At 47.3% G+C, this 24400-nt stretch overlaps 1 protein-coding gene and 1 long non-coding RNA gene across 8 annotated transcripts in view; one reads left to right on the top strand and one right to left on the bottom strand.

The window, feature by feature from the left end:
• LOC309635489 overlaps positions 1 to 24400 on the top strand; it is a 456622-nt gene that overhangs the window by 345830 nt on the left and 86392 nt on the right. The gene's annotated exons all lie outside the window — the stretch shown is intronic.
• Positions 1 to 24400, bottom strand: part of TSPAN14 (tetraspanin 14) — a 55501-nt gene that overhangs the window by 19729 nt on the left and 11372 nt on the right. For all 7 annotated transcript variants that reach the window (XM_082406769.1, XM_082406775.1, XM_082406771.1 and 4 more), the window contains exon 2: positions 8909 to 9006. In XM_082406769.1, the coding sequence (XP_082262895.1) occupies positions 8909 to 8989 (81 nt within the window). In that variant the 5' untranslated portion in view covers positions 8990 to 9006. The remainder of the gene's footprint in view (positions 1 to 8908; positions 9007 to 24400) is intronic.

Here is a 24400-nt window from a genome sequence, read left to right as displayed (position 1 = left end):
GCTCAAAGATTTAAAGGAAAATAAACATAATGAAGAGACAAATAGAAAGTATAAAAAAGATCCAAATAGAACTATTAGAAATAGAAAATACAACATTAGAAATGAAGAATCACTAAATGGGTTTAACCGCCAATTAGGCACTATAGAAGATGAGTGAACTTAAAGAAAAAGCAATAGGAACCTTCTAAACTAAATGGTAGATGGGGGTTAAAAAAAACCACAACTGAGCAGCACCTCAGTGACCTGTGGGACAACAAGGAGTCCAAGGGAGGGAGGGTGTACGTTTGAAGAAATAATGATGGGAGTAATCACATATTTGGTGAAAAATACAAACCCACAAATCCAAAAAACGCAATGAACTTCAAACAGAACACAAAGAAAACACACCAGCACATATCATGATAAAATTGCTGAAACCCAGTGACAAAGAGAAAATCCTGAAGTAAGCCAGAGAGGGAAAGAAAAGACACATTATATAAACAGTATGCATATACAAGACATTTAACTAAATGCAATGAAAACATATCAAAATGTGTAGCATGCAGAAAATGCAGAGCATCAAATATAGGCATACCTTGGATGTACTTGGGTTTGGTTCCAGACCACCGCAATAAAGCAAGTCACACTAATTGTTTGGTTTCCCAGTGCATAGGAAGATTATGCTTACACTATACTGTAGTCTATTAAGTGTGCAATAGCATTATGTCTAAGAAAACAATGTACGTACCTTAATTTAAAAATACTTTACTGCTAAAAAACGCTAACCATCATCTGAGCCTTCAGTGAGTCATAGATCTTTTTACAACAGTAACATCAAAGGTCACTAATCACAGATCCCATAACAAACACAATAATAATGAAAAAGTTTCAAACAGTCTAAGGATTGCCAAAATGTGACAGAGACACAAAGTCAGCCAATGCTGCTGGAAAAATGGTGCCAATAGACTTGCTCAACGCAGGGTTGCCACAAACTTTCAATTTGTTAAAAATGCAGTGTCTGGGAAGCACAATAAAATGAGGTATGCCTGTACTTATACTATAGGAAGGAAGAAAGATCTAAAATCAATGACCTAATCTTCTGCCTTAAGAAGCCAGACAAAGAACAAAATAATCCCAAAATAAGTAGAAGAGAGAAAATAATAAAAAGAGCAGAAATCAGCGCAATAGACTGGAGATGGATGGTGGTGATGGTTGCACAACAGTGTGAATGCACTTAATGCCACTGAACTGGGCACTTAAAAATAGTTATAATTCTAAGTTTTGTTATGTATGTTTTACCACAATTTTTAAATATAAAAACATGATTTTTGAAAAACTTTTAAAGAAATTAATAAAATAAAAGCAGAAAAACAACAGAGAAACATCACCTAAACTAAAGGAAGTCAGAGCAGAGAGTGAAATCTAATTTATAGTGACAGGAGGCAAATCAGTGGTTCCCAGAGGAAGGGTGGGGAGGGAGTGACTACAGAAGGGCGCAAGGACAGTTTCTAGAGGGATAGAAACGTTTCACATCTTCATTGTGGCGATCATGATCAGAGGGGAAGGAAGATACAGCTGCCAGCTCAGCGCACTGAACACTTGAAATGGGTACAGGTTCATCCTTCCTTCCTTCCCCCTTCCTTCCTTCCTTCCTTCCTCCCTCCCTCACTCCCTCCCTTCCTTCCTTCCTTCCTCCCTCCCTCCCTCACTCCCTCCCTTCCTTCCTTCTTTCTATGTATGTATGTATCAATATGTATATTAGAAGTGGATTTATTTATAGAGATACACATTCCATAGTCAGAATGCAGTCGGTCTCAAAAGGTGAAAATGGCCTTGGGAGAAATACACTCCACAGACAGAGTGTGGGCCATCTCAGAAGGCGAGAGCCCTATTCTATTTAATCCACACTTCAATAGAAGTGATTTTTTTTTTAATTTATTTGGCTGGGTCGGGTCTTAGTTGTGTCACATGGGGTCTTTTCGTTGCAGTGCGCGGGCTTCTCCCTAGTTGTGGTGTGCCAGCTCCAGAGCGCACGGGCTCAGTAGTGGCAGTGCGTGGACTTGGTTGCCCTGCGGCATGTGGGATCTTAGTTCCCTGACCAGGGATTGAACCCATGTTCCCTGCACCGGAAGGCGGATTCTTAACCACTGGACCACCAGGAAAGTCCCTAGAAGTGATTTTTTAAAAAGCATTTCTAGGAAAAAAAAAAAAAAAAGGTACAAACAAGATGGGAGTAGGGTACTCCCCCATAGATGACAAATCACCCCAGCAGACTGCGCCACACTGACTATTTACTGGCCAAGGAAGCAGAGTCATACACACCACCAGTTACTTAGACCTGACGCCACCCTATGAGTGTGTAATAATCATATGTCCTGGGGAATAATCACAGTGTACCATACTGCCCAGCCTCGCAAATCCCTCCTGGTGGTCCCAGCCGCAGATGCGCCTGAGCCAGTGAGATCAGGAGCTGAGGCCCTAAACGGATCAGTAACTCCTAGTTCTAGCGGAGTCTCTAATTAAGCAATCCTCGCCCTCTGTCTTGGCAAGACAAAATGTGGAAAAATATACAAACACACACCCCTATGAGCCAAAAGATAAGGCAGTCTATTTCCTATGAGTTGGGGCAGCCCTTCTGGAGAATATGACTATATAAATGTCAGGCCGGTCAAAACGATGGACACACCTTCTGACCCATTTACTCTCACTCCTGGGAATCTATCCCAGCAAATAATTTCTCCCCTTTCCCCAAAGGGAAGAATCTGTGTTACAAAAGCTAATCACTGCTCCTTATCTAGGATAGTAGAAAAATTGGAAACAACCTAAATGTCCAATATAGGAATTTCCAAAAATACAATCAGGAAGACTATGCGGCAACCTGGAATGTTCTACACTAGGTGATGCTGATACGAAAACGCAGACTTCAAGATCACGTGGATACTCTCACCAAGATGTGAAACTATGTGTGACTGCAGACAGGAAAATGGAGCCTGAAGGAGGGAACACAGTCAAGTTAGGATGCCTTGTGTAGTCTTCTAGAATTTCCATGCAGTTACAAAAGTTTAGTAAATAAAACTGGAAGGGAAAAAAGGTACCACCTCTCAGCAGTGAAAGTGAAATAGTCTACACATGTTATTAAAACACTAGACTTTCCCTTTCTGACTGCACTGAATTACCAAGAAACGGAAGCAGAGAAACCATCTGCACTCAGACCTAGGGATCAGGCCTTGGGGTCTGATATCACATGGACAGAGTTCAGCTCAAATAAGGGCAATTCTCTAATGGTTAGAATGATCCAGAGTCAACAGCCCATTGTAGGGCCAGACAAAGAGAGTTAAGACCATCCACCCACAAAAATGCCACAAACGGGAGCAAGGGCAGGGAGCTGCCGTTAGGTCCTTCCGCATCGGACTGGCTTTGCCTCTCTTGGGAAGGGTTAGGGTTAGGGACTGTCTTGGTTTGCCTGGGGCAGTCCTGGGGCACATCTGTTGTTCCGGCAAAATTCTTAATAACCTCTCTTTCATTCTTAAAAGTTTCCCAACTTGGAGCACAAATTACATGCTCACCCTACTCGTGGGAGCATCTGTTACCTCGGAGGAAGGGGCCTCAAGCCACGTTGGTCACTGAGCACAAATGTCCATGTTTCTCACCCAGAAACAGGCTGCACATCAGGGTCAGAAATGAATTCCCGCATTTTACAAGCAGGGAAGCTGTGGCTCAGACCTGCCCTTGTCACTGAGAAGGTCCACAGCAGGGGGGGCTCTCTGTCGTCTGTGCCTACAAGCAGCCTCCGTTTTTCACTTTTATTCCACCTCTGAAATAGATCCAGGCAAGGGCTTTATCAGGATCTTTGCAGATTAAACTCAGTGTCTGTGGTGGGAGTTGCAGGCATCATTGGAATCATCCCTCGAGAGGATTCACTCAGCAAAACCAGGGAAGCTCAAATTCTCTGTGGAATCAGGTGGGGTGAGAATGAACAAAGACAAAGGCTGTAAGCCCCTCCCAGCTTCCTTTCCTCTGCAAGTCAAAGTGAGATTTTTTAAAGAATTTTAATCATAGTAAAGTACACATTATATAAAACTTACCATCTTAACCATTTTTAAGTGTACGGCTCAGTGGCATTAAGTACATTCACAGTATTGTGAAACCATCACCACTGTCCACAGAACTCTTTCCATCTTGCAGAACTGATGCTCTGTCCCCATTAAACAGTAACTTCCCATTTTCCCCTCCCCCCAGCCCCTAGTACCCACCATTCTACTTTGTGTCTCTGAAGCAGACTACTCTATGTACCTCATATAAGTGGAATCATAGAGTATTTGTCCTTTTGTGTTTGGTTTATTTCACTCAGCATAATGTCCTCAAGATTCACCCATGTCGTAGTATGTGTAGGAACTTCCTTCATTTTTAAGGCTGAATAATGTTCCATGGCCTGTATAGACCACTTTTTGTTTATCCATTCATCCTTCAGTAGACACAGGGGTTGCTTCTAGCTCTCAGCTATTATGAATAACGCTGCTATGAACAAGGGTGTGCAAATATCTCTTCAAGATCCTGCTTTCAATTCTTCTAGGTATATGCCCAGAGGAGAACTGCTGCATCATATGGTAATTCTATTTTTTACTTTTTGAGGAACCGCCATACTTTTTTCATAGCAGCTGCACCATTATACGTTCTCACGAACAGTGCACAAGGATTCCAGTTTCTCCACATCCTCACCAACATTTGTTATTTTTCTGGTTTTTAATAATACCCATTCTAATGGGTGAGAGTGATATCTCATTGTGGTTTTGATATGCATTTTCCTATGTCAAAGCGAGATTTTGCCCTAGAAACAGGTCTAACACATCCAAGGAATGATTATAATTTTAAAAACCGGGCTCCCCTGGTGGCACAGTGGTTAAGAATTCGCCTGCCAATGCAGGGGACACAGGTTCGAGCCCTGGTCCGGGAAGATCCCACATGCCGCAGAGCAACTAATGTCCGTGTGCCACAACTACTGAGCCTGCGCTCTAAGAGCCCGTGAGCCGTAACTACTGAAGCCCGCGTGCCACAACTACTGAAGCCTGCGCACCTAGAGCCCGTGCTCCACAACAAGAGAAGCCACTGCAATGAGAAGCCCGCGCACCACAACAAAGAGTAGCCCCTGCTCGTGGCAAGTAGAGAAAGTCCAGCGCAGCAATGAAGACCCAACGCAGCCAAAAATAAATAAATAAATAAATAAATTTATAAAAAGAGAGAAGCCACCGCAATGAGAAGCCTGCACACCGCAACGAAGAGCAGCCCCTGCTCGCCGCAACTAGAGAAAGCCCACACACAGCAACGAAGACCCAACACAGCCAAAACTAAAATAAATTTTAAAATAATAATAATAATAATAATTTTTTAAAACCAAGAAAGGGTAAAAAGTGCTAGTGTCCTCAAAATGCTGTGGTGGCAGCATTTTCCTGACATCCCTGTGATAAGATCCCCATGAAGCCCAGCTCCATGTTCACCCAGTAAAACATGCAGTTCAGAACAGACACAAACACTGCGGGCATCCACATCTCTCGCCTCAACCAAGTATTAATGGTCCCTTGGAAAAATCTCAGCCTTGAAGTTGGAAGGAGACAGCTTAAAAAACAAAAAAAAAACAAAAAACGGTTAGAGTGCTACAGGTGTTTGCTATAAAGAACGTTACCGTGAAAATAATTCTGGACGGGGCAAACTGTTAAATAAAACCTCTGCTTGTTCCAGCACCTGGAATCGGTCAAAGAATCAACAGGATGCTTCTGCGTATTCAGACCTGCCTCCGGAGCCCAAGTCCACCATCAAGGCTGTCATCCTTCTTGCTCCACTTGCTCACTGTTCATTCATCGAAACCAAACAAAAACTCTCTGCAAAATGATCCATCTGTGCTTTGCTTCAAAATAATCCAAGGTGGGGGAAGATATAAATTAAACATGATAGGCTGAGTTGGTAACTTTTGAAGCTAGCTGATGGGAACATGGCAGCGGGGAGTGGGGGGTTCATTATATTCCTCTAGTTTCGTATTTTCTCCATTTAAAAAAGAAAAGTTCTCTGAGGAGGTAAGGGCTTGGCACATCATCTTATTCATTTTCAGCAACCTTGTGAGGCAGGCAGCAGGCAGGTGAGAGCAGTATTTCACAAAGAAATCAGCTCAGGTGAGAGTCCAGACTGGCACCCAGGAACCCCCACTGCACCATGCACTTCCCTAAGGGCTCTGCGCCCCAATTCTCAAGCCTCATTCCACATTCCCAGCTCCTGTGCAGATGAAGACAGCAAATTTCCGCCTAGAACCCAGCAGGGAGGGGCCGGGCAGCCTCCCCCTCTCATTTTCCCAACAGAGCTCTTATGCCTCGTTTTCCTGACTGTTCCTGTTTGTCCTGTCCTGTTCTGCCCCAGTGCACACTAACTGAAAAATGATTAACTCTCGACCACAGACACTGCCAATTCTGCAAAACTCCGATAACGCTGTAGCCCCCTTCAATCACCAAGCAGACTTGCTACAATTCTGGATTCATGAACTCCGCTATGTGAATCTGGTGCTGCCAATGTATTATATTGGGCAAGTTAGTAAAGCTTCCCAAGAGCAAAGAATCTACCCTGAAGAGGCTCTGAAGAAACAGAGATTACCAGGGCCCTGGGCCACAGCAGCAGCAGGAGAGTTTCACTCCAGATGCAAAAATCAGGATGAGAGTCAGAGGTCGGGATATAAGGCCAAGCAAGCACGGCTGGCCAGCGGGCAAGGGGTACAACAGCTGGGTGGACAAAGTGTCTAAAGTGTCAAACCACCTGCCTAAGCCAGGTGGCCCTCAACTGTGCACCTGGCTGAGGGCTGGGGACTCCAGGTGAGGCCAGAAGGCTCTCCTCCAGACAGGGAGCAATGCAGGCCTGAGAGGCCACACATCTCAGGGACGGGGCAACCACAGTCCTCCCATTAGGAGGGGCCCACAGGGACCACCTCAAATGTCCAGCACTGCCCTACCTCAGGGGCAATAATGAGGCTGCTGGTGAAAGGTTGTCTGGGCACCAGAAAAGTCCTGCGGTGAATGGCCAAGCCACTGAATCCCACCCTACTTCTCCAGGACAGAAAACCCCCCAAACTTTGAGATAAATCATCAGGGGGTGATGCTGGAAAAACAAGGGTGAAAGGCTGAGAGATCTTGGTAAGTCGGCCTCGATGTCAAGAGTTCCAATCCAAATAGGAAATGCCAAAATCCTCAGTAGAGGCAAATGTGGCATCATGACCACTTATCCTGTCCCTCCTTCTCCATCAGGCCCCACCCAGACACTAGCTGCAGACACTTGGATTAAATGAGGTTTTAAAACCCTCTGTGCACGGTCATGTCACCGTGCTCTCCTGCACAGAATCAATGTCTGCCTCCCCCTGGACCAATGCCACTGACATGCTCTGATATCTCCCTTAACCCCTTGACCATCTCCAGCCAGTACCCAATTTCTCTGCTCCTCTTTAAGGCAAGACTCCTTAAAAGAACTGTCATGAGTCACTGGTCTCCACTTCCTCATGTCCCACTGGCTCCTGGACCAACTCCAGGTGGGTTTCCATCCCCAGCAGTTCTGGTCAAGGTCATACCCTCCGCCTTGTCAAAGCCAATGTCAATTTTCTGTCTTCATCCTACCCCTCTCTACATGAAGGGCTTCCTCTCAAGGCTTCCACGACACAAAATCTCCTGGTCTTCCTTTTATCTCAGGCCACTCACTCACAGCCAACTTTGGAGAGGACTTTCCTCCTCAACCCCACCTCTAGCATCCCCGCCTCAATATTCAGACCCCTCCTCTCCTCAGTCAATACACTCTCCTTCGATGATCTGGTCACCCCTTCCTCTGATGGTGGCCAAGACTTTCATCTCCAGGATGGCCACTGGTACGGGACACTGACATCTCCATGTGGCTGGCTAAGAGGCCATTCAAACCCTTCTGCCCCAAATGCCCATCTCAGAACATGGGACCACCATCCATGCCTTCACTCTGTAGAATCACTCCAAAATCAGATGACACCATCCAACTTATAACCTACCAAGAGTTACTGAAAGAAGTAGAATTCCAGCTACTTACTGGGAACCATACAGTCTTGCATGACCTGGCTTCTTCATGCCCGTGTCCTCACCTGTGCCCCCTGTGCCCTGTACTCACTCAGCTTCAGCCACATGGCCTTCTTTTTGCTTCTTGCACATGTCAAGTTCATTCCTGCCTCAGGACCTCTGTACATGCTGCTCTCCCTACCTGGAGCTTTCTTCCCAAGACGCCACACAGCTGTGTCTTCACTAGTACTCAGGTCTCAGCCTACAAGCCACCTCTCCTCAGAATGTGCTTCCCAACCACCCGGCCAAGCAGCTTCACCCGCCCTGCTCTGAGGCTCAGTAGGCTAATACCCCTTCTGATTGAACACCAGCACCACAAGGACAGGGTTTTACTCCCCTTGTCCACCCTTACCTCCCAGAGCCCAGGACAAGGCCTGGCCCACAGTCCAATGTGCACAAAGGACCCGGCAGCTGATGTCTCATTGGGGCATTCTTGGGGTGTGGGTGGAGGGAAACCGACACGCATCTGGGTCAGAGCCCCATCTTCCTGAACCCCCAAGGCTGGGGTAGGGCCCCTTAATCTGGTCTTCAATCGCCCTGGCCTTCCCCATCACAGCACTTGACGGTCTACTTTATAATTTATTGGGTTGGCCAAAAAGTTTGTTCTGGTTTTTCTGTTTTGAACGGAACTGGATTTTCCAGTTTTTTGAACAAACTTTTTGGTCAACCCAATACTTGTCACTGGTTTCATGAGGGCAGGACCCTGACCGTCAGCCACCTCACCCAGAGCCTCACGGGGGTCTGGCAAATCAAAAGAACATGAAAAAGCATGATTTACTAATTAAGGACTACGGCAGGGAACATGGCCGCTCTCATCCACTCACCCAGAAGACGATGTTGTAGCTGAAAAGGAGGTACTTGTACCAGCAGCTGACCTCGGCGTTGGAGTATCTATAATAGTGCATCTTCTGAGAAGCAGGATCTGTGGAGAGAGGAGGAGTGATAAGACAGCAGGTTCAGTTTCGAAACATCTCCCCAAAACCTGCTCCCCAAGGAAAGAGCAAAGGCAAGATACAGACTCAGGCTCCAGAAATCCCCAAATTGTCCCCTGTGCTCTTTAACTGGTCCAGGCGTAGGTTTACTATCAATGGCAGCTACAGGTTAGACAAAAATCAGGTGAAGTCAACTTTCCATAAACAGCCAAAAGAATAAGAGGAGAATTTTTGAAAGAATGGAGAATGGTGATTTTTAAAAAGTGTGTTCTAAATACCAGGACTTCTGCTGGGAACCTTCCCAAACATTATCTCATCACCTCTCCATTGGGTATTGATTTCCCCACTTCCTGATGGGGAAATAGGAGTTCAGGAAGGTCATGTGACTTGCCCAACAGCAAGACAAAAACAACAGGGCCCAGGATCTAAACCAAGGCGGGGGGTGGGGGGGGGGGTGGGGGTTCCCCACAGTCCACATTCTTTCCACCCACGGCTACCTGGGGCAGAGCAACCAGGAGTCGAGGGAACCAAAGGAAGAAATGAGGGCTTGACCACTGAGAGCCGCGTTTGGGAAGAAGAGATGAAAGGGCAGGTCTGGACGTGACCTAACAGTGACCAGTCAGGAAAAGCCATATTCGTTCATCTAACATTTTCCGAGACAACCCCCCAAGCTCACCCTCCAAAGGTAAGGAAGGCAGAGTACCCTGGCCCGGGCAGAGAGACCCTGTGAGCCCACAGCAGCCAGCCTTCACGCCATTCCCCCCTCCTCTGCCTAACCTCCCACCTACCAGGACCACTGTTTTGGCCTCCTGGGGCTGCAGTAAAGCTTGGATTATAGAACACTGAACGGCACAGGGTGAAGGAGGGGCCACTCTTTTTTATCTGTGTCCACCCGCCAAAGCCTGCACAAACGAGGGTGCCCTCAAAGGGGAATGAATTCCGAGGGCCTGGCCCACCTTTACTATGTTCCTTTTTGAACCCCAGTGGCAACCTAGGTGAACCCTTAACTCCTCCATTATCCCCTGCTGTCAAACAGTGGCTGAATGGTGGGCAAGGAGGCAGGTGCCTGCCTCAAGCTGACCCCCAGGGTGGGATCTAAGGCTCACGGGGAATGCTCCCCCCCACCCCCTATTCGCCCCACTCCCCTGGGTGAGGAGAAGAACAAGATGTAACCCAGGGCTTAAGGCAAAAACAAACAAGGCTACTCTGACAGTGGGGAGACAAACCACCCACAACTGCCAGCAAGAGACCAGCTTCTGCGCCTCGCTGTGGAGCAACCACGGCAAAATCCCTTCCTGTAAGGTGGCCTCGGTGGCCTGGCCGTTGGTCTGTAGCGTTCTGAGAAAGCGTTGCCAAGCAGGGACATGAAAACCACATCCTTCTGGAAACGGGTGCTCTGACTGCTCCACCATCCTTCCCACAGAGCAGAACCAACAGGCAGAGCCTGGACACCACCATCCGCTGGCTCCCCTCCCTCCAGGAGCGATGGCAGCGCGGTCAAGGCCCAGCCGGGAGTGCCCAGCCTGCCTGGCCTCAAACCCAGCCAGGGAGGGGCAGTGACCCAGCAGCCCCACGCCCACTTCCCCATGCCACCAGCAGAGCAGCAATTCTACAAAACTCCCCTCCAAGAGTGCGTGCGAACACAGCCCCAGGTAGTGAGGGACAATACTGGACACAAGGACACACAGGAGGCCTGAACACAGCCTGGGCCACGCAGGGTGGCTGCAGGGAGAGGAAAAGGAGCTCTCAGGCAGAGATTCCTTCCTTCAGCAACATGACCTGACCTGGGCAAGCGTCTGCCTCTCAGGGCCTCAGCATCCTCAGCTAAAATGGGGCCTTAACGACCGATTCCTAATGTCACTGGTGTAGAGGAGATCAGTCGGCAGCATCAAAATGACTTACTCTAAGCACAGATTTCTGGAGATTCTGATAAGAAGGTCTGGGTTGGGGCCAAGAATCTCCAGTTTTGACCGATTCCCCAGGTGATTCCTGCCATGCCTAATGGACGAGGTATCAGCTTGGGCACGGAAGGCTGTAGTCCCTCTGGGGATCTTGCAAAGGTGGAAGGACCTTGTCAGCTGTATTTGCAGCACAGAGACTGGGGAGTGCAGTAGTGATGGCTCCTGGTAAGCAATTAACTAAAAGTAACCAAAATTCACCCACTTGTGTTTCGCAGATTACAAAACCCCAAAGCACTGGTTTGTCTTCCTAGCTGCAGATGTGTGAATTAATCCACACAGGAAAAATTTTTTTAATCTAAAACTCAAGTAAGTTTAAGACAGAGAACAGCCAACTTGGCTGGAAATGACCTATGAGGCAGAAAAATGTTTAAGTGGTAGAAACCCTGTTCTTTTTATGGACAAGACAATCCTGCTCCTTGGAAGGCCAAATGCACCTCCCCACCTGTGCTTCCTAAGGAAGCCAGAAAGTGGATGGCCGTGCCCTCCATGGAACTGGGCCCCAGAGATTGGGGAGGGCTGCTCAGGCATGGCACCCGAATGTTCAGGAATCCAAGAGGGCGCTCCTTGGACATCATTTAACCTAACCATAGTAAAGAACTCTCCCCAGAGCTCTGAAGCAGTAAACAAAGCCAGGCTCCCTTCTTTCTCCTTGGTCTTGGCTCCACAAAGAAGCCAGCTAATTAGCACTGGCCTGTATGCTTTCCACAGCACTGCAGACCTCATCCCTGCCCGCTTGCCCAGGGCCTCTGAAAAACGATGACCCTGAGGTGACACAGGGACTCCCCATGTGGCGATCCCTGGTCTCCTTCAGCTCCAGCCAGGTAAGCAGGGAGAACACGGAAAGGCCACAGGGAGCTCCTTGGCATGCAGGCTGCAGGGACCCTGTGCTCTGGATTCTCTGCAGGGGGCTGGTTTTCTTACCATCTGCTCCCCCCTCCTCCACTGGGCTCCCAGGGTCTCACCCCACAAAGACTCACAACCAGGAAATAACTCTGCTTTCACAGATGTCAGGGTACGAACCCACACCCGGAGAATCTCAACAACCATGACGTAAACCCCAAGCCCTCACTCCCTGATAACTTAAACACTCGGAACTATACTAGCCAGGTCTGTGCCAGGGAATGATCAGAAAGAAACACCCTAATCATCCATGAGATGATGTGTCACACTCAGATATGTCCCCTTACATGCCTGCCACCGCCCCCGCCCCCAGAGCACTCGCATGAGCACTGTGCCATTTGTGTTGGATCAAAATAACCTTACGAGAGGTTTTGGGGCAGGGTGTCTCAATGACACTTATTTCCCCATTCCAACCCACAGAAGAGGAAACTGTTGACGCGAAACCATTTAGTTCAGTCTTTCTTCACCCACTTGTTTATTCCTCCTCCCCATGGGAAGAGAAGGCACTCAATGGACCAGGAGGTGAGGAGAGTGACCCCAGCCCACACTTCACCTAAGGAGCAGGGAGGAAAGCCTGCCTCTCACTCCTGACATGCTCGCTCTGTTCTGGGACCAGGAGGTGGAGAAGCAGGTCCTGAACTTCAGCCAGAAGATCCAGGTCTCCACATAGGCAAGCCCCAGAATTTAAATGGAAGGAGGTAACAGTTAGACCTGTTTGGACCCTAGCCTAAGCCACATCCTCCAACACAGGGCCTTGGGTTTGGAGGGGAATGAAGCCAATGAGCATCTGAGGTCTGGCTTGGCAGCTTCAGAACCTCAATGAAGGAGAAAAGACTGTTGAGTGCTCCCCAGCCACCAGCCTGAGGTGTTACCCAAAATTTACCAAGGACCAAAGAACAGAAGGCGATGAGGACAGCGGCGCTGAAACCAGAACCAGATCTGACCCAAAAGTTAGCCAAAGTGACTCCAGAGTGACTGTGGTCCCTGACTTCTCACCTTCTTTGGTAACCCTAGTCATGTCAGAGGAAGGCAGAACTCAGCGCTCTACCAGGTAACCAATTAACACCAAGACCATTTACCCTAAAATACATACACAGACTAAGAACTTTGCCTTCTAACAGAAGATGAATAAACTTTTCACAAATACTAATTACCACCACAATTGAGAAGAATCTCCAAAAGCTATTTTGTGTTTTTTGCATAGAAAACAATTATCAGAAAAATTTAATTCCAAGTCCTCAAACTGTCTCAACTCCAAAAGTTATCAAAAAAGAATAAAGCATTTATGTGGCAAATAGGAGGCATGTGTTTGTCAAAACATCAACTTCTTAAAACAAGGGGGAAAGTCAGAATTATTTAAGTGTTGAGATAGCTCGTTTGCAATCAGAGAGGAACTGAATAATACGCTAAAACCAATCTAAATATTAAAGGCTACATGTACACACACACACACACACACACACACACACACACACACACGCCAATCTCCTTCACTTTTGAGCCAACAGGAAAAAACAATCCAAAGTACAAAAATATCAGTATAAAACAGGTAAGTTTTTAAATTCCCATACAATTAAAAGGAACATTAAAATTAAAAAGGACACACAAATGATAAGCTACCTGCAGCTGCAGCTATTATGACAAAGGGTAAATACTATCTGCAACATATAAAAGTTCATACTTAACAAAAGATCCTAGTTTTAGACAAATAGACAAAGGATACGGGCATTATACTGAAATGGAAGGACAATACAATTCATAAATGGAAAAATATTCATAGTCACTGGAAATGAAACTTAAAGACAACCCGCAGATAGTGTTTTACACTTTTTAATTTAACAAAATCACCACCACTATTGCTGGCAAACCACGATGAGCCTGGTGCATTCATACCTAGCTGGCATGGGAGTAAACCGTTACTAACCCTTTGGTAAGCAATACAGTTACAGACATTCAAATCCAAAAAAAACAAAAAACCAGACCCTTAATCCAGTAAACTCATGACTCAGAATTTGCCTCAAGGAAAGAAACCAAAAGAAGAAAAACAATATGAGTTAAGTATGAAATCTAAACATCCTGGTTTGCAATTATGAAACAATTTGTAACCATGTGGTCAAAGGTCAAAATGGAAACTAAAAGCGTGAAAATGGTTTCATGGGTTGGTAGACATACAAGTGATTTTCTAAAAAGGTTTTCATCATCGCACTTACCATTACCACCTTTGTATTAAAAATATAAACTGAGGGTCTTCCCTGGTGGCACAGTGGTTAAGAATCCGCCTGCCAATGCAGGAGACACGGGTTCGAGCCCTGGTCCGGGAAGATCCCACATGCCATGGAGCAACTAAGCCGGTGTGCCACAACTACTGAGCCTGTGTGCCACAACTACTGAAGCCCACGTGCCTAGAGCCCGTGCTCCGCAACAAGAGAAGCCACCACAATGAGAAGCCCATGTACCGCAACAAAGAGTAGCCCCAGCTCACCGCAACTAGAGAAAGCCCGCACACAGCAATGAAGACCCAACGGAGCCAAAAATAAATAAATAAATAAATTTATAAAAAATAAAATAAAAAAAAAATAAACGGAGGCCACTACTGGTGGAGGATGCTGGCCCCCCAAGTGTGATGACCTCTGTAGTCAAAGTAAACAGGGCTCATCTACTTTGGGATAATATTAACTTGTAAGATTCCTTCCTCTTCCCTCTCCCTCCCACCGCTTTATTTAATTTAAAAAGTAGCACACGCTCAACTGTAAAATACTTGGACAATTCAGAAGTGCGCAAAGGGAACTGGCAATGAGAAACCACTGACAATGGCTTTCAAATTTTTTACGACGGCCCACAGTAAGAAGCACATTTAACAATCAATCCAGGGCACACATACTTACATGCACCCCTGAGTTTTGTGAAACAGGACTTCCCCTTATCACAGGCCATGTGTTCTAGATTTGCTGTTGCTTTAATTTTTTTCAAAATTGTCCCCGCACATAATCTACGAATCAGCGACTGTAAAAGCTATGTTGAGAAAAACAGCAGATCCCAGGTCCCAAGGCCAGGCCTTGCCCTTTCCAGGGACTCCCTCAACTTCTAGCTGGTCTTAATGTTACCTTTCCAAATATCTCTTAGAAATTTCTGTATATGATATGTTTGTCTTACTATTCCCTGGCTTTTCAGTGTTATTTACGTGTTACCTATCCACTTCCCACCCTGGAAGACAAGGGCATAACTCTCTTCCCTCCTCTACAAACCACCTGTGCCCCAAACCGCCCCCCCCAACTCCTTTCCCATACCTGCACTCCAATTATAGCTAAACTATAGTGATGGCTAGAGTAATTTTCAGTGTTTACATTATTAGGACGACGAGAGCCATCAGAGTGAGCCATGTAAACCATGATTACCTTTCCTAGACAACTTTTTGTTCTCTGGAGTTAATAATTCTTATTTTTCTGTTTGTTTAATTTTCTACAAATTTATTAATATTCAACCCCAAATTCAATGCCAGTTGTCCAAATCTCCTCTCAATAAGCTCGCTCACATCAGATGTCCTATTTCTAGTTCTTCTTCCAGAAGAAACCTCTCCTGGAATCCTCTGAGCCGCTTTAATCTGGACTGGGTCCCAGAACTCCCTTTTGCCTCATTTGGGATACAGCCTACAAGAGAGCCAGTCTTTGTTCACCTTGGTGGAGGAAATCTTCAGGGCAAAAGGAAAGTTTTTCAGACCCTGTATGTCTGAAAACATCTTTATTTTACCTTCATTTCTGAATAAAAGTTGGGCTGTGTATAGAATTCTAGGTTGGGAGTCAATTCCACTGAGAACAATGAAGGGGTCACCCTACCTATATTCCAGGGTATCGAGAAGGCTGAAACCACTCAGATTCTTGATCTTTGTATTTAACCTGTTCCTTTCTTTCTGTAAACTTGTAGGATCATCCCTTTCTCCCCAGCACACTGACATTTCAGGGTACTGGTCTACCTTCATTCACTTGGCTCAACATTTGATGAGTCCATACAATATGGAAACCTATATCTTTCTAGGAAATTTTTTTCTGGATGATTTTCCCACTTGCATTTTTCTCTGTTCTCTCTTTCTGCAGCTCCTATATTAATGGATATGGGAACCCGGGCTGATTCCTTAAATTTCTTACCTCTTCTGCTCTATTATCCATCTCTTCATCTTTCTTGTCTATTTTCTGGAAGACTCTTTCAACTTTATAATAATTCTAATTATTCTATTAATTCTGATATTTTTGCTCTGCTCTTACTCTTTTAAACTTTTAATACTTTTTTGTTTTCTAAATGTTCCTTTTGTATAGTATCCTATTCATATTTCATAGATATAATATTTCTCTTACGTCTCTGAGAAAATGTCTAATTTTTTTCAAAATATTCTCTCTAAATAGAATATTTATTTCAAGTTGCCTTTTCCCCCCTACTTGTTTTGCTTCCTTTCATGTTAGGTACTTTCTTCAGATATTAGCAATCCTTGGTAATCCTCATGACTAAGAATAAATGCCTAAGAACTGACTAGTAGCACTGAGTTCTTGGGCAGGTGAGTTTCTGTGCAGGGCGATCTGGCTGGGCCATCTGCTAAAGATGTCGTCAGCATCTTTAGTTCTTTCCTCTTAGGCCGGTCAGGTTCCCGAGTGAGGTGTCTTTTAATCTCCTGCCTGAAAGGTAAGGGGCTGGCTGTCAGTGTTCTAGAAACCAAGTGGGATAAAAGGCTGGGGAATGGAGATAGTCTTCATATGAACCTCCAAGAACACCTGGAGTCTCCCAGGCCCTTGGTTTTTCCTTCAGCAGAAGGAATCTCCAATGTCCAGCTAAAGGGAAGAAGCAGTCACCAAGAACCACTGAGAAAGGAAAGGGCTCTAACCACATCAACTGCTTTCAAACAGTTCTTATATTTAGCCACCTCTGATGCTCCTCCCCTGCAAAACCCCCAAAATAATAATATGGTGACACCAACTCCTACATTTCAAACCGAGCCCCTCACCCATCTAATTACTGGTTTGCAAATTTTTTCTTGCTGTTGTTTCCTTTCCCATTCTCCCTGTCCTCGTAGATTGATTGCTTTTTAAAAATTCCCTGTATCTTAACTTTTGTGGGGTTTTAGGATAAAATAAAATTAGGTGTGTCCACTCAATCCACCATTTTTACACAGATCTCTAGGATGACTTCAAAATTTTTTTAATTGCCATCTTTTTACTGAGCAAAGTCAAAAAACAGGAAGTATAATTTATAACCATATAAAAGAAAGGACAAATGAGATTTTGCAGATGTAATCAAGATGAATAATCAATTTACTTAAAATAGGGAAACTGAGTGGGTCCAGTGTAATTACATGAGCCCTTAAAAGCAGAGCTTTCTCCCAGCTGAGGGCAGAAGTAGTCAGAGAGATTCCAAGCATGAGAAGGATGCAATGCATTGCTGCTGGATCTGAGACAGAGGAGCCTCATGCAAGGACCAGAGAGAGGCTCCAGGAATTAAGGGTAGCCCTGGTTGACAGCAAGGAAACAGGACCTCAGTTCTACAACAAACAGCAAGGAACTAGATTCTGTCCCAGAACCTCTTCTGAATGCAGCCTGCCTACCCCTTGATTTGGGCCATGTAAGACCCCTAAGCAAAGAACCCAGTTGAACTATGCTGACCTGGACAACACCATCCACCCATATCCCAAGCTAGAACCCAAGTTATCCTGCTGGCCCCTCCCTGCCTCATTCTCCAGACTCAGCCATTCACCAAGATTCAACCTTTCCACCTGGCCTTCGAGGCTCTCAGTACTTGTACCTGCCCACAGGCCCATCCCAGGGAAGGGCAGCCATATTCCCAATGGAGCTGGGAACCCTGCTGCACCTCCAAACAGCACACCTTAGGCCCTGGACTGTCCAGGTCCTCAGAGCCCACTGGGTACTGGGGAGCATTCACTGGCCATAGGAACAGGGAGGCCCAAGGGGAGAAGTCTAGGAGGAGACAGGTGACTTTCAAGGGAAATGGGTTCCAGTAGGAGAGATGGTCACAAAGGCAGGCCAGAGTAGGCTGCCTCACTGCCCATGGGAATCACACACAGGAAGGACGTCATGCCTCAGCCCTGGGGCACCGCCACCCTGAGAGGGGAAGGAGGGGCTCAGCTCCATGGGCTCCCCACTCAGCTCTGACTCACCCTCAGAGTCAGAAGTGTCTAAGTCTTCCTCTAACCCATACCCCTTAGGACCCAACTCCCCATACTCAGAGTCTGCCAGAAACAGTACAAAGTTGGACATGGTGGCAGCAGCCACTCACAGGGGTCTGGAAGTTTGACTCTTCACTATGGGAAGACACTACAAAGCCAGGCAGGTGTTAGGGTGGGCCACCATCCCTTATCACAGGGTCACAAGCACAGGCCCTGCCACACAGGTGTGGGAGAAGGGAGGTTCCCAGAGTTCAGAGACCCTCAGGCCCTAGACTGCTGGACCTGGGATGGCCTCCAGGTGGAGGTCCAGGAAAGCCTAGGCCACCAGCTCTGAGCCCCACCAGGCTCTCCAACGGGCCTAGGATTCTAAGTGCTGTATGAATTGGCTTCCTGTATGAAACTCTGTTCTTAGCAAACACAGCATTATGAGCTTCCACCACCAAAAACCCACAACCCCAAACCTGATGAGTTTGAGGAGCATCAAGGGGCCCCTCACTAATCTGGTGAGGAGACATCTGTCTACCTCAGTCCTGTCACCAAGGAAGAAGGTGAGGGAGGGAGGGATGTGGGTCAGAGGAGGGAAGCGGGGAGGTGAGGGCTCAGCGGGAGAAATGTTGGGCCTGGAATGGAGGTCACCTAATCCAGCAATTTTCAAACTTACTATTTTTATTACTTTTCAAGCTACAAGAGCTTTTGTACAAAGAGACTCTGACCCAGAAACCCAGCATGGAGGTGGGCATAGCAGGTCTCTTCAAGTGGCTGGTGGAAAGGGGAGGCTCCATGAGCTACACACTTGAAAATGACCGGCCTGGTCCAGCTGATCCCAAATTCCACAGAACAGGAGAATCACTCAAGGAGCTTTTTCCAAACTGCACACAGAGACTAGTTTAATAGGACTGTGACAGACCTGGAAATTCACATTTTTAAGAGCTGTCCTTCACAGCCGTCAGTTTGAAGGGACCCCCACTGGCCCAATCTGGAACAATGTGAGCATCAAAATAAACAATAATACTAATGCATTTTAACTCACTGAATAAAGTAAGAATCCATGAGTCCATTCTAATATATATAAATGGATAAATAAACAAGTGGAGGAGAAGGGAAAGTTCTTTACAGCAGAAGGATAAATGTAAAATTAATGTAATTAAATCATTGTCACTCAGCAACCACAACAGAAATAACTGATAATGGGTTTTCAGTCTGTTCAGGCTGTTGTAACAAAACACCAGACTGGACAAAATACCACAGACCAGGCAGCTTCTAAAGAACAGAAGTTTATTCCTGACAGTTCTGGAGGCTGGGAAGCCCAAGATTAAGGTGCCAGCATGGTCAGGCAAGGGCCTCATCCTGGTTCAAAGCTGGCACCTTTTCACCGTGTCCTCGCAAGATGGAGCAGCAAGGGAGCCCTGTGGGGTCTCTGGTAAGGGCACTAATCCTATTCTTGAGGGCTCCACCCTCATGACCTAAGCACCTCCCAAAGGCCCCACCGCCTAACATCATCAAACCAGGCACTAGAATTTCAATATGTGAACTGGGGCAGGGGATGACACAAAAACATTCAGACCGTAAACAGGTTCTAAAACCAGTTGATCAAAGTTTGATGAGAAAGCAGCATGTTTACATAGTCTCAAAGTATCTCCCCATAGGACACTTACTAATTACAAAGAACATAATAATAGCTCAGCCGTGGAGAAACCCAGCAGATACTGCCTTAACCAAGTGACCACCACTGTCATCACTAGTAATGAGGCCCTCAAGCCAACATCCATCCCTCCTGAGGGGATACAATGAGGACACACCACAAAATGCATAACCCAAGTCTTATCTTGACAAAAGATCAAAAAACAAACAAAACAAATGAAGGCAGAGTCTACAAAATAACTCATCTCCAGTAAAATGTAGAATTTGTGGCCATTTTCCTTTAAACAAACAAACATTTGGGCAACAAACACGCCTGGGGCCCAAACACAGATCTTGAAGATGATTCATCAGGCAGCTTACTCAACTGCTCAGGCAGCACCAGGGTGGTGCCTGCCCACCCAGATGAGGCAGGGCCAGGTCACCCACAGCTGCTGCCCCCTAACCTCTCAAAAGGCTGTGGGGAAGGAGGCCTGGCACCGTCCTGGCCTCCCAGCTGCCTTCCCTCTGCTGCTGCAGGGGAAGCCGCCTTCTCACGTGAGGATGGGGAGCCCTGCCGTCATGGTGCACGGCACCTTGTGCCCAGATAATCACAGCAGGCCTGTTTCTGAAAACCTAAGTGCACACAAAATGTCTACCCCCAGAAGCCAGGTGCACACAAGACGTGGTAATCTGGGCCCAGTTTACAGCGACATCCCCAGCATGGACAAGAACCCATGAGGCCTACGTGCTGTGACCTCCAGACCTCAGGACCCAGAGGCCTGGACCCTCTGTCCACCCTGAGGTTCCCCACGAAGAGCCTAAGGCAAGGCCAGTTCGCGACTGAAGCCAAGTGCACAGCAATCCACCAGTGCCCTAACTCACTCTGTGAGCCCCTGGGGGAAAGGCTTTTGTTGTGGGAGATGAACATCTCAGGACCTGTTTCTACATGTCCCGGCACCTGCTGCGTGCCAGGCACCTAGAATGGGGCTGTGGACACCAAGAACTCGAGTGAGACCCGTGCCTGATGCAGGGGGCTCAGGACACGCTTCCCTCTGCTAAATGCAGTCAGGCAGGAGCAGGAGGGCAGGATGGGGCCCAGGAAGGAAGGAAGGAGGAGGCGGGAAGCTGGTCAGGAAATGTTCCCCACAGCAGTGGGTTTAACTGCTACAACCCAGCATGGTGGCAGCCAACAGTCTCAACAGAGCCCCAGTGTGGCCCCAGCTCTGGGCTGGGCCCTGAGGATGTCACCAAGACCCCACCAGTGTGGCTGCCCTTGCAGGGCTGACACAGTTGTGGTAGGGGCCACTCCTAACAGCCGCAAACATACTGAGTGACAAGTGGGCCTTCTCTCGGAGAGAAATTCTGCTCCAATAGCTGAGTCCTGGGCAGCCCTTAGAGGAGCTGCCCCGGTGCGAGAATGTGACCTGCCCGTCTAATGTAGGTGGGAAATGTTCTTTTTGCCCGGGTTGCCCTATCCCCACCCTCCTCTGCCCCAACACAAAGAAACTATATAGGAGAACTTAGAATTACACACATTTACTCCATTTCTCCATGCTTGAAAGGCATAAAACACTGTGGCTCTAAGATATTCAAAATCTTTGTATCCAAAGTCGCACAGTTCACTACAATATACTGTGTTTTAAGACAACCAACCAACCCACTTCACTCCAAGGTCAGCATTGGGATCACTCCCTAATCCTGCCCTGGGCAGACAGGGGCTCACCAGGCCAGGGCAGAGCCTGGCTCCTGGCTGAGCAAGGCAAACAGCCTGGGGTCAGGCTCACAGAGGGACAAAGCAAAAGGTGAAGCCCGCTGGAGAAAAATAAATAAATGTAACAAAGTGCGTTGAAAATGTAAAAGAGAAGAGGAATAAGAGGGGTGGGGGAGGGAGAAGCAGATTTTTTTTTAATGCAAATCAATGGTGGATCTCTACTGAAAAAAGCTGAGAAAGATCCGCAAAGAGATAGAAGATTAGCAGCTTAGTCCCTGAAACAGTCCCGGAAAGCCAGGGGCATCCCCAGGCCTGGGGGCCCAAGCTCACACCCACAAGCCCTCCACCCACCTCAACCAGAATGCAGGGGGAGGGCAGGCAATCCTAGCGAAATCCGGAGAGTCATCTCAAACATTTTTCCGCTAAAAAAAATAAATTTACAATCCCTTTTCTGGCCTATTTATTTGAACTTCAACGTCTACCAAAACATCTTTATATATAGAATGCTTTGTGTTTCTACAAAAAGCAAACAACATTTACAACCTGATTTTGATCTCCTGTCGCCCAGCTGGACGGATGGGGCGGGGCAAATGGCACCAGATGGCCGAGGGAGGCTCTGCGCCCCCTTTCACAAAAGAGGGCTCCAATTACCTCCTCGGCTCAGTGCCCCGAAGTTGACCTCGCCAGCAGGCTTCAGGGAGCCAGCTGCCAGCCAAGGCGGCTTCCACGGTCCCCAGACCCACCTCCCAGACACCGCCAGCGCCCAGGGCTACCTGCTGCGAACTGCGCACCCGAGGGGGTGGGAGCCACGGAGCCAGAGCTGGCAGAGCCCTTTAAAGTCGGCAGCTTTAAGGAGGGCAAGAGGGTGAAGACAGCAAAACCACAAAAGAGACAGAAGAAGGTGCGAGAGTCTCAGGGTGGGGCAGGGCGGGACGGAGGTGTCTGAGCCAGTGCTTCTCAAACTTGAAAGCGCATGAAATCACCTGGGAATCTTGTTAAAAGCAGGTTCTGCATCAGCTGCTGTGGGGCAAGTCTGCAGCGCTACAGGCTCCCAGGTGTTGTCGGTGCTGCCCAGTGACAGGCCTGTGGGCAGTGGTCTGAACAGTGAGGGTGTAAGAGGCCCAAAAGAAAAACAGTAACACTGATGGAGGGAAAGGACTTAAGTAAGGCAAGTCATGGGGGAAAGCCCACCCACCTAATCGTGTGTCCACCGACAGGGATGCAATCAGCTTTCTCGGAGGAATGCTTTAACTGTAGAATTTGCTCAGTATTTTAGTGCATCCCACTGGATCCTCACAGGTTATTTTTATTCCCATTTCACAGCTGTGGAAGCTACTCTAACCAAATGTTTATCAAAGCTGGACTCCCTGCCCCTTGGATACCTTCCAAGACCACAGACCTCCTGTGACGCAGGGCAGAAACACACAGCCCAGAACAGTGACAAGGCTGATCCCAGCCCAGCAGACAATGGGAGGAAAGCCATGGGGCACAGGAGGCCTCCCAGGGGGTGGAGGCTGGGTGGGGAAAGGCAGATAAAGGGCCAGAAACCCATTTTTGCCTCCTGGAATTTTGAACAAAATAAAGACAAAATGTAAATCTAGCCGCCACCTCGCCACCCCCAGGACCAAACTGGATATTTAAGTACAGATGGTATCTCTGTCTTATAGGTTTTGTTTTTACTCTTAACAGCCTGGCCTCACTTTGTTGGGAGGTAAAATAAAGAGCTTTCTTTCCATCCCCGGAGGTTCCCCAAAGAGGGAATGTGGTATTTCCAAGAAACGGGTCAATGCCATTGTCTGAGGCAGGACTATTTATCAGTGGGCTCCTGGTGCCACACTCAGCCCCTGAGGACTGCCCGTGTGCTTCTGGGCTCAGGATGGGTGGGTTTCACCACCACCAGCCCCTCAAGAACCTGAGGAAGAAATGCGCCAGGGAAGAGATACCCTCCGTTAACCCCATCTGATGACATTTCCTCCAAAAAGGTGCCCTGAGTTGGTGAGAGGGGCTCAGTGTAGCGACCAAGCACTTTGGACTTAGATTCATAGAACTCAAAGAGTCACGGCTCAAAAATGTCCAAAGTTCATCTGAGCAACCCTTCCATTTTCCAGAGACCTACGCCCATGGAAATGAATCGCCAAGGTCACCCAGAGGGCCAGTCGCACAGCTGGGACCCAACCTCAGCCTTCTCCTTACTTCCCTGCGCTTTTCCGGAGCAGCGTGCTGCCTCAGTCATGACCTTTCCCACACTTGTTTGGGCCCAACTACGCTAAAAGCTGCATCTGTGTTTCAAGGCATATGACAGCGAACTTAGCTATTTTTGCTGAGTCTTGTACAACATTTGCTGAAACAAGGGCACTCCAAAGGGCAACCCTGTCCAGGGCTGGGACTTGCTTCCTAATTTGCGAGGTTGGCTGATAAGAGTCAGATAAGACAGCCAGGCTGATCTCAAGACAGATGGGTTTTGAAAAGATTAAAAAAAAATGCTAAACACGAATAAAAGTAGTGACAGCTCCAGAGTTCTCATACCAAACAACTCTTATGTCAAAGGCAGGGGGACTACATTTCAGATTCCGGCTGCGGTTTAGAAAGCTGGAGATGTATGAGTTGGGGCGGGCACACTTCCAGAAAGAGATGCCAGAGAGTAACCCTCAGCTTGGCCTGTGACCTCACACTGGGTGAAATCAGACCCCCAGGAGGAAGCTCATTTTGCCCACCAAAAACTGGGGATGAGAGACATTCAGATGCAAAGGGACAGGGGGTGGATGGTTCCCCTCAGTTGCAGAAAAATTCCCACAACCACAGAGACCAAAAAAAAAAAAAACCTACTGTTTTCTCAACTACCCCTGCCACTAAATGCTAAGAGCTCTTCCTACACGGCTCTTTCATGGAGAAGGACCAGGAGGTAAAGGGATCAAAATTTACGCTTGGAAGTGGCTTTTTCTGCCTAAGACCAGGAGGCTGGTGCTCCCAAAGGCATCCATGAACTCGCCCTCCCCCCCATCCTTCTCCCTCTCTCACACACCCTC

The sequence above is a fragment of the Balaenoptera borealis genome (assembly GCF_965194805.1).
Source record: "Balaenoptera borealis genome assembly, chromosome: 10".
Lineage (NCBI taxonomy): Eukaryota > Metazoa > Chordata > Mammalia > Artiodactyla > Balaenopteridae > Balaenoptera > Balaenoptera borealis.
Note: the sequence above shows the minus strand (reverse complement) of the source record. Positions and strands in the feature narration are given on the sequence as shown.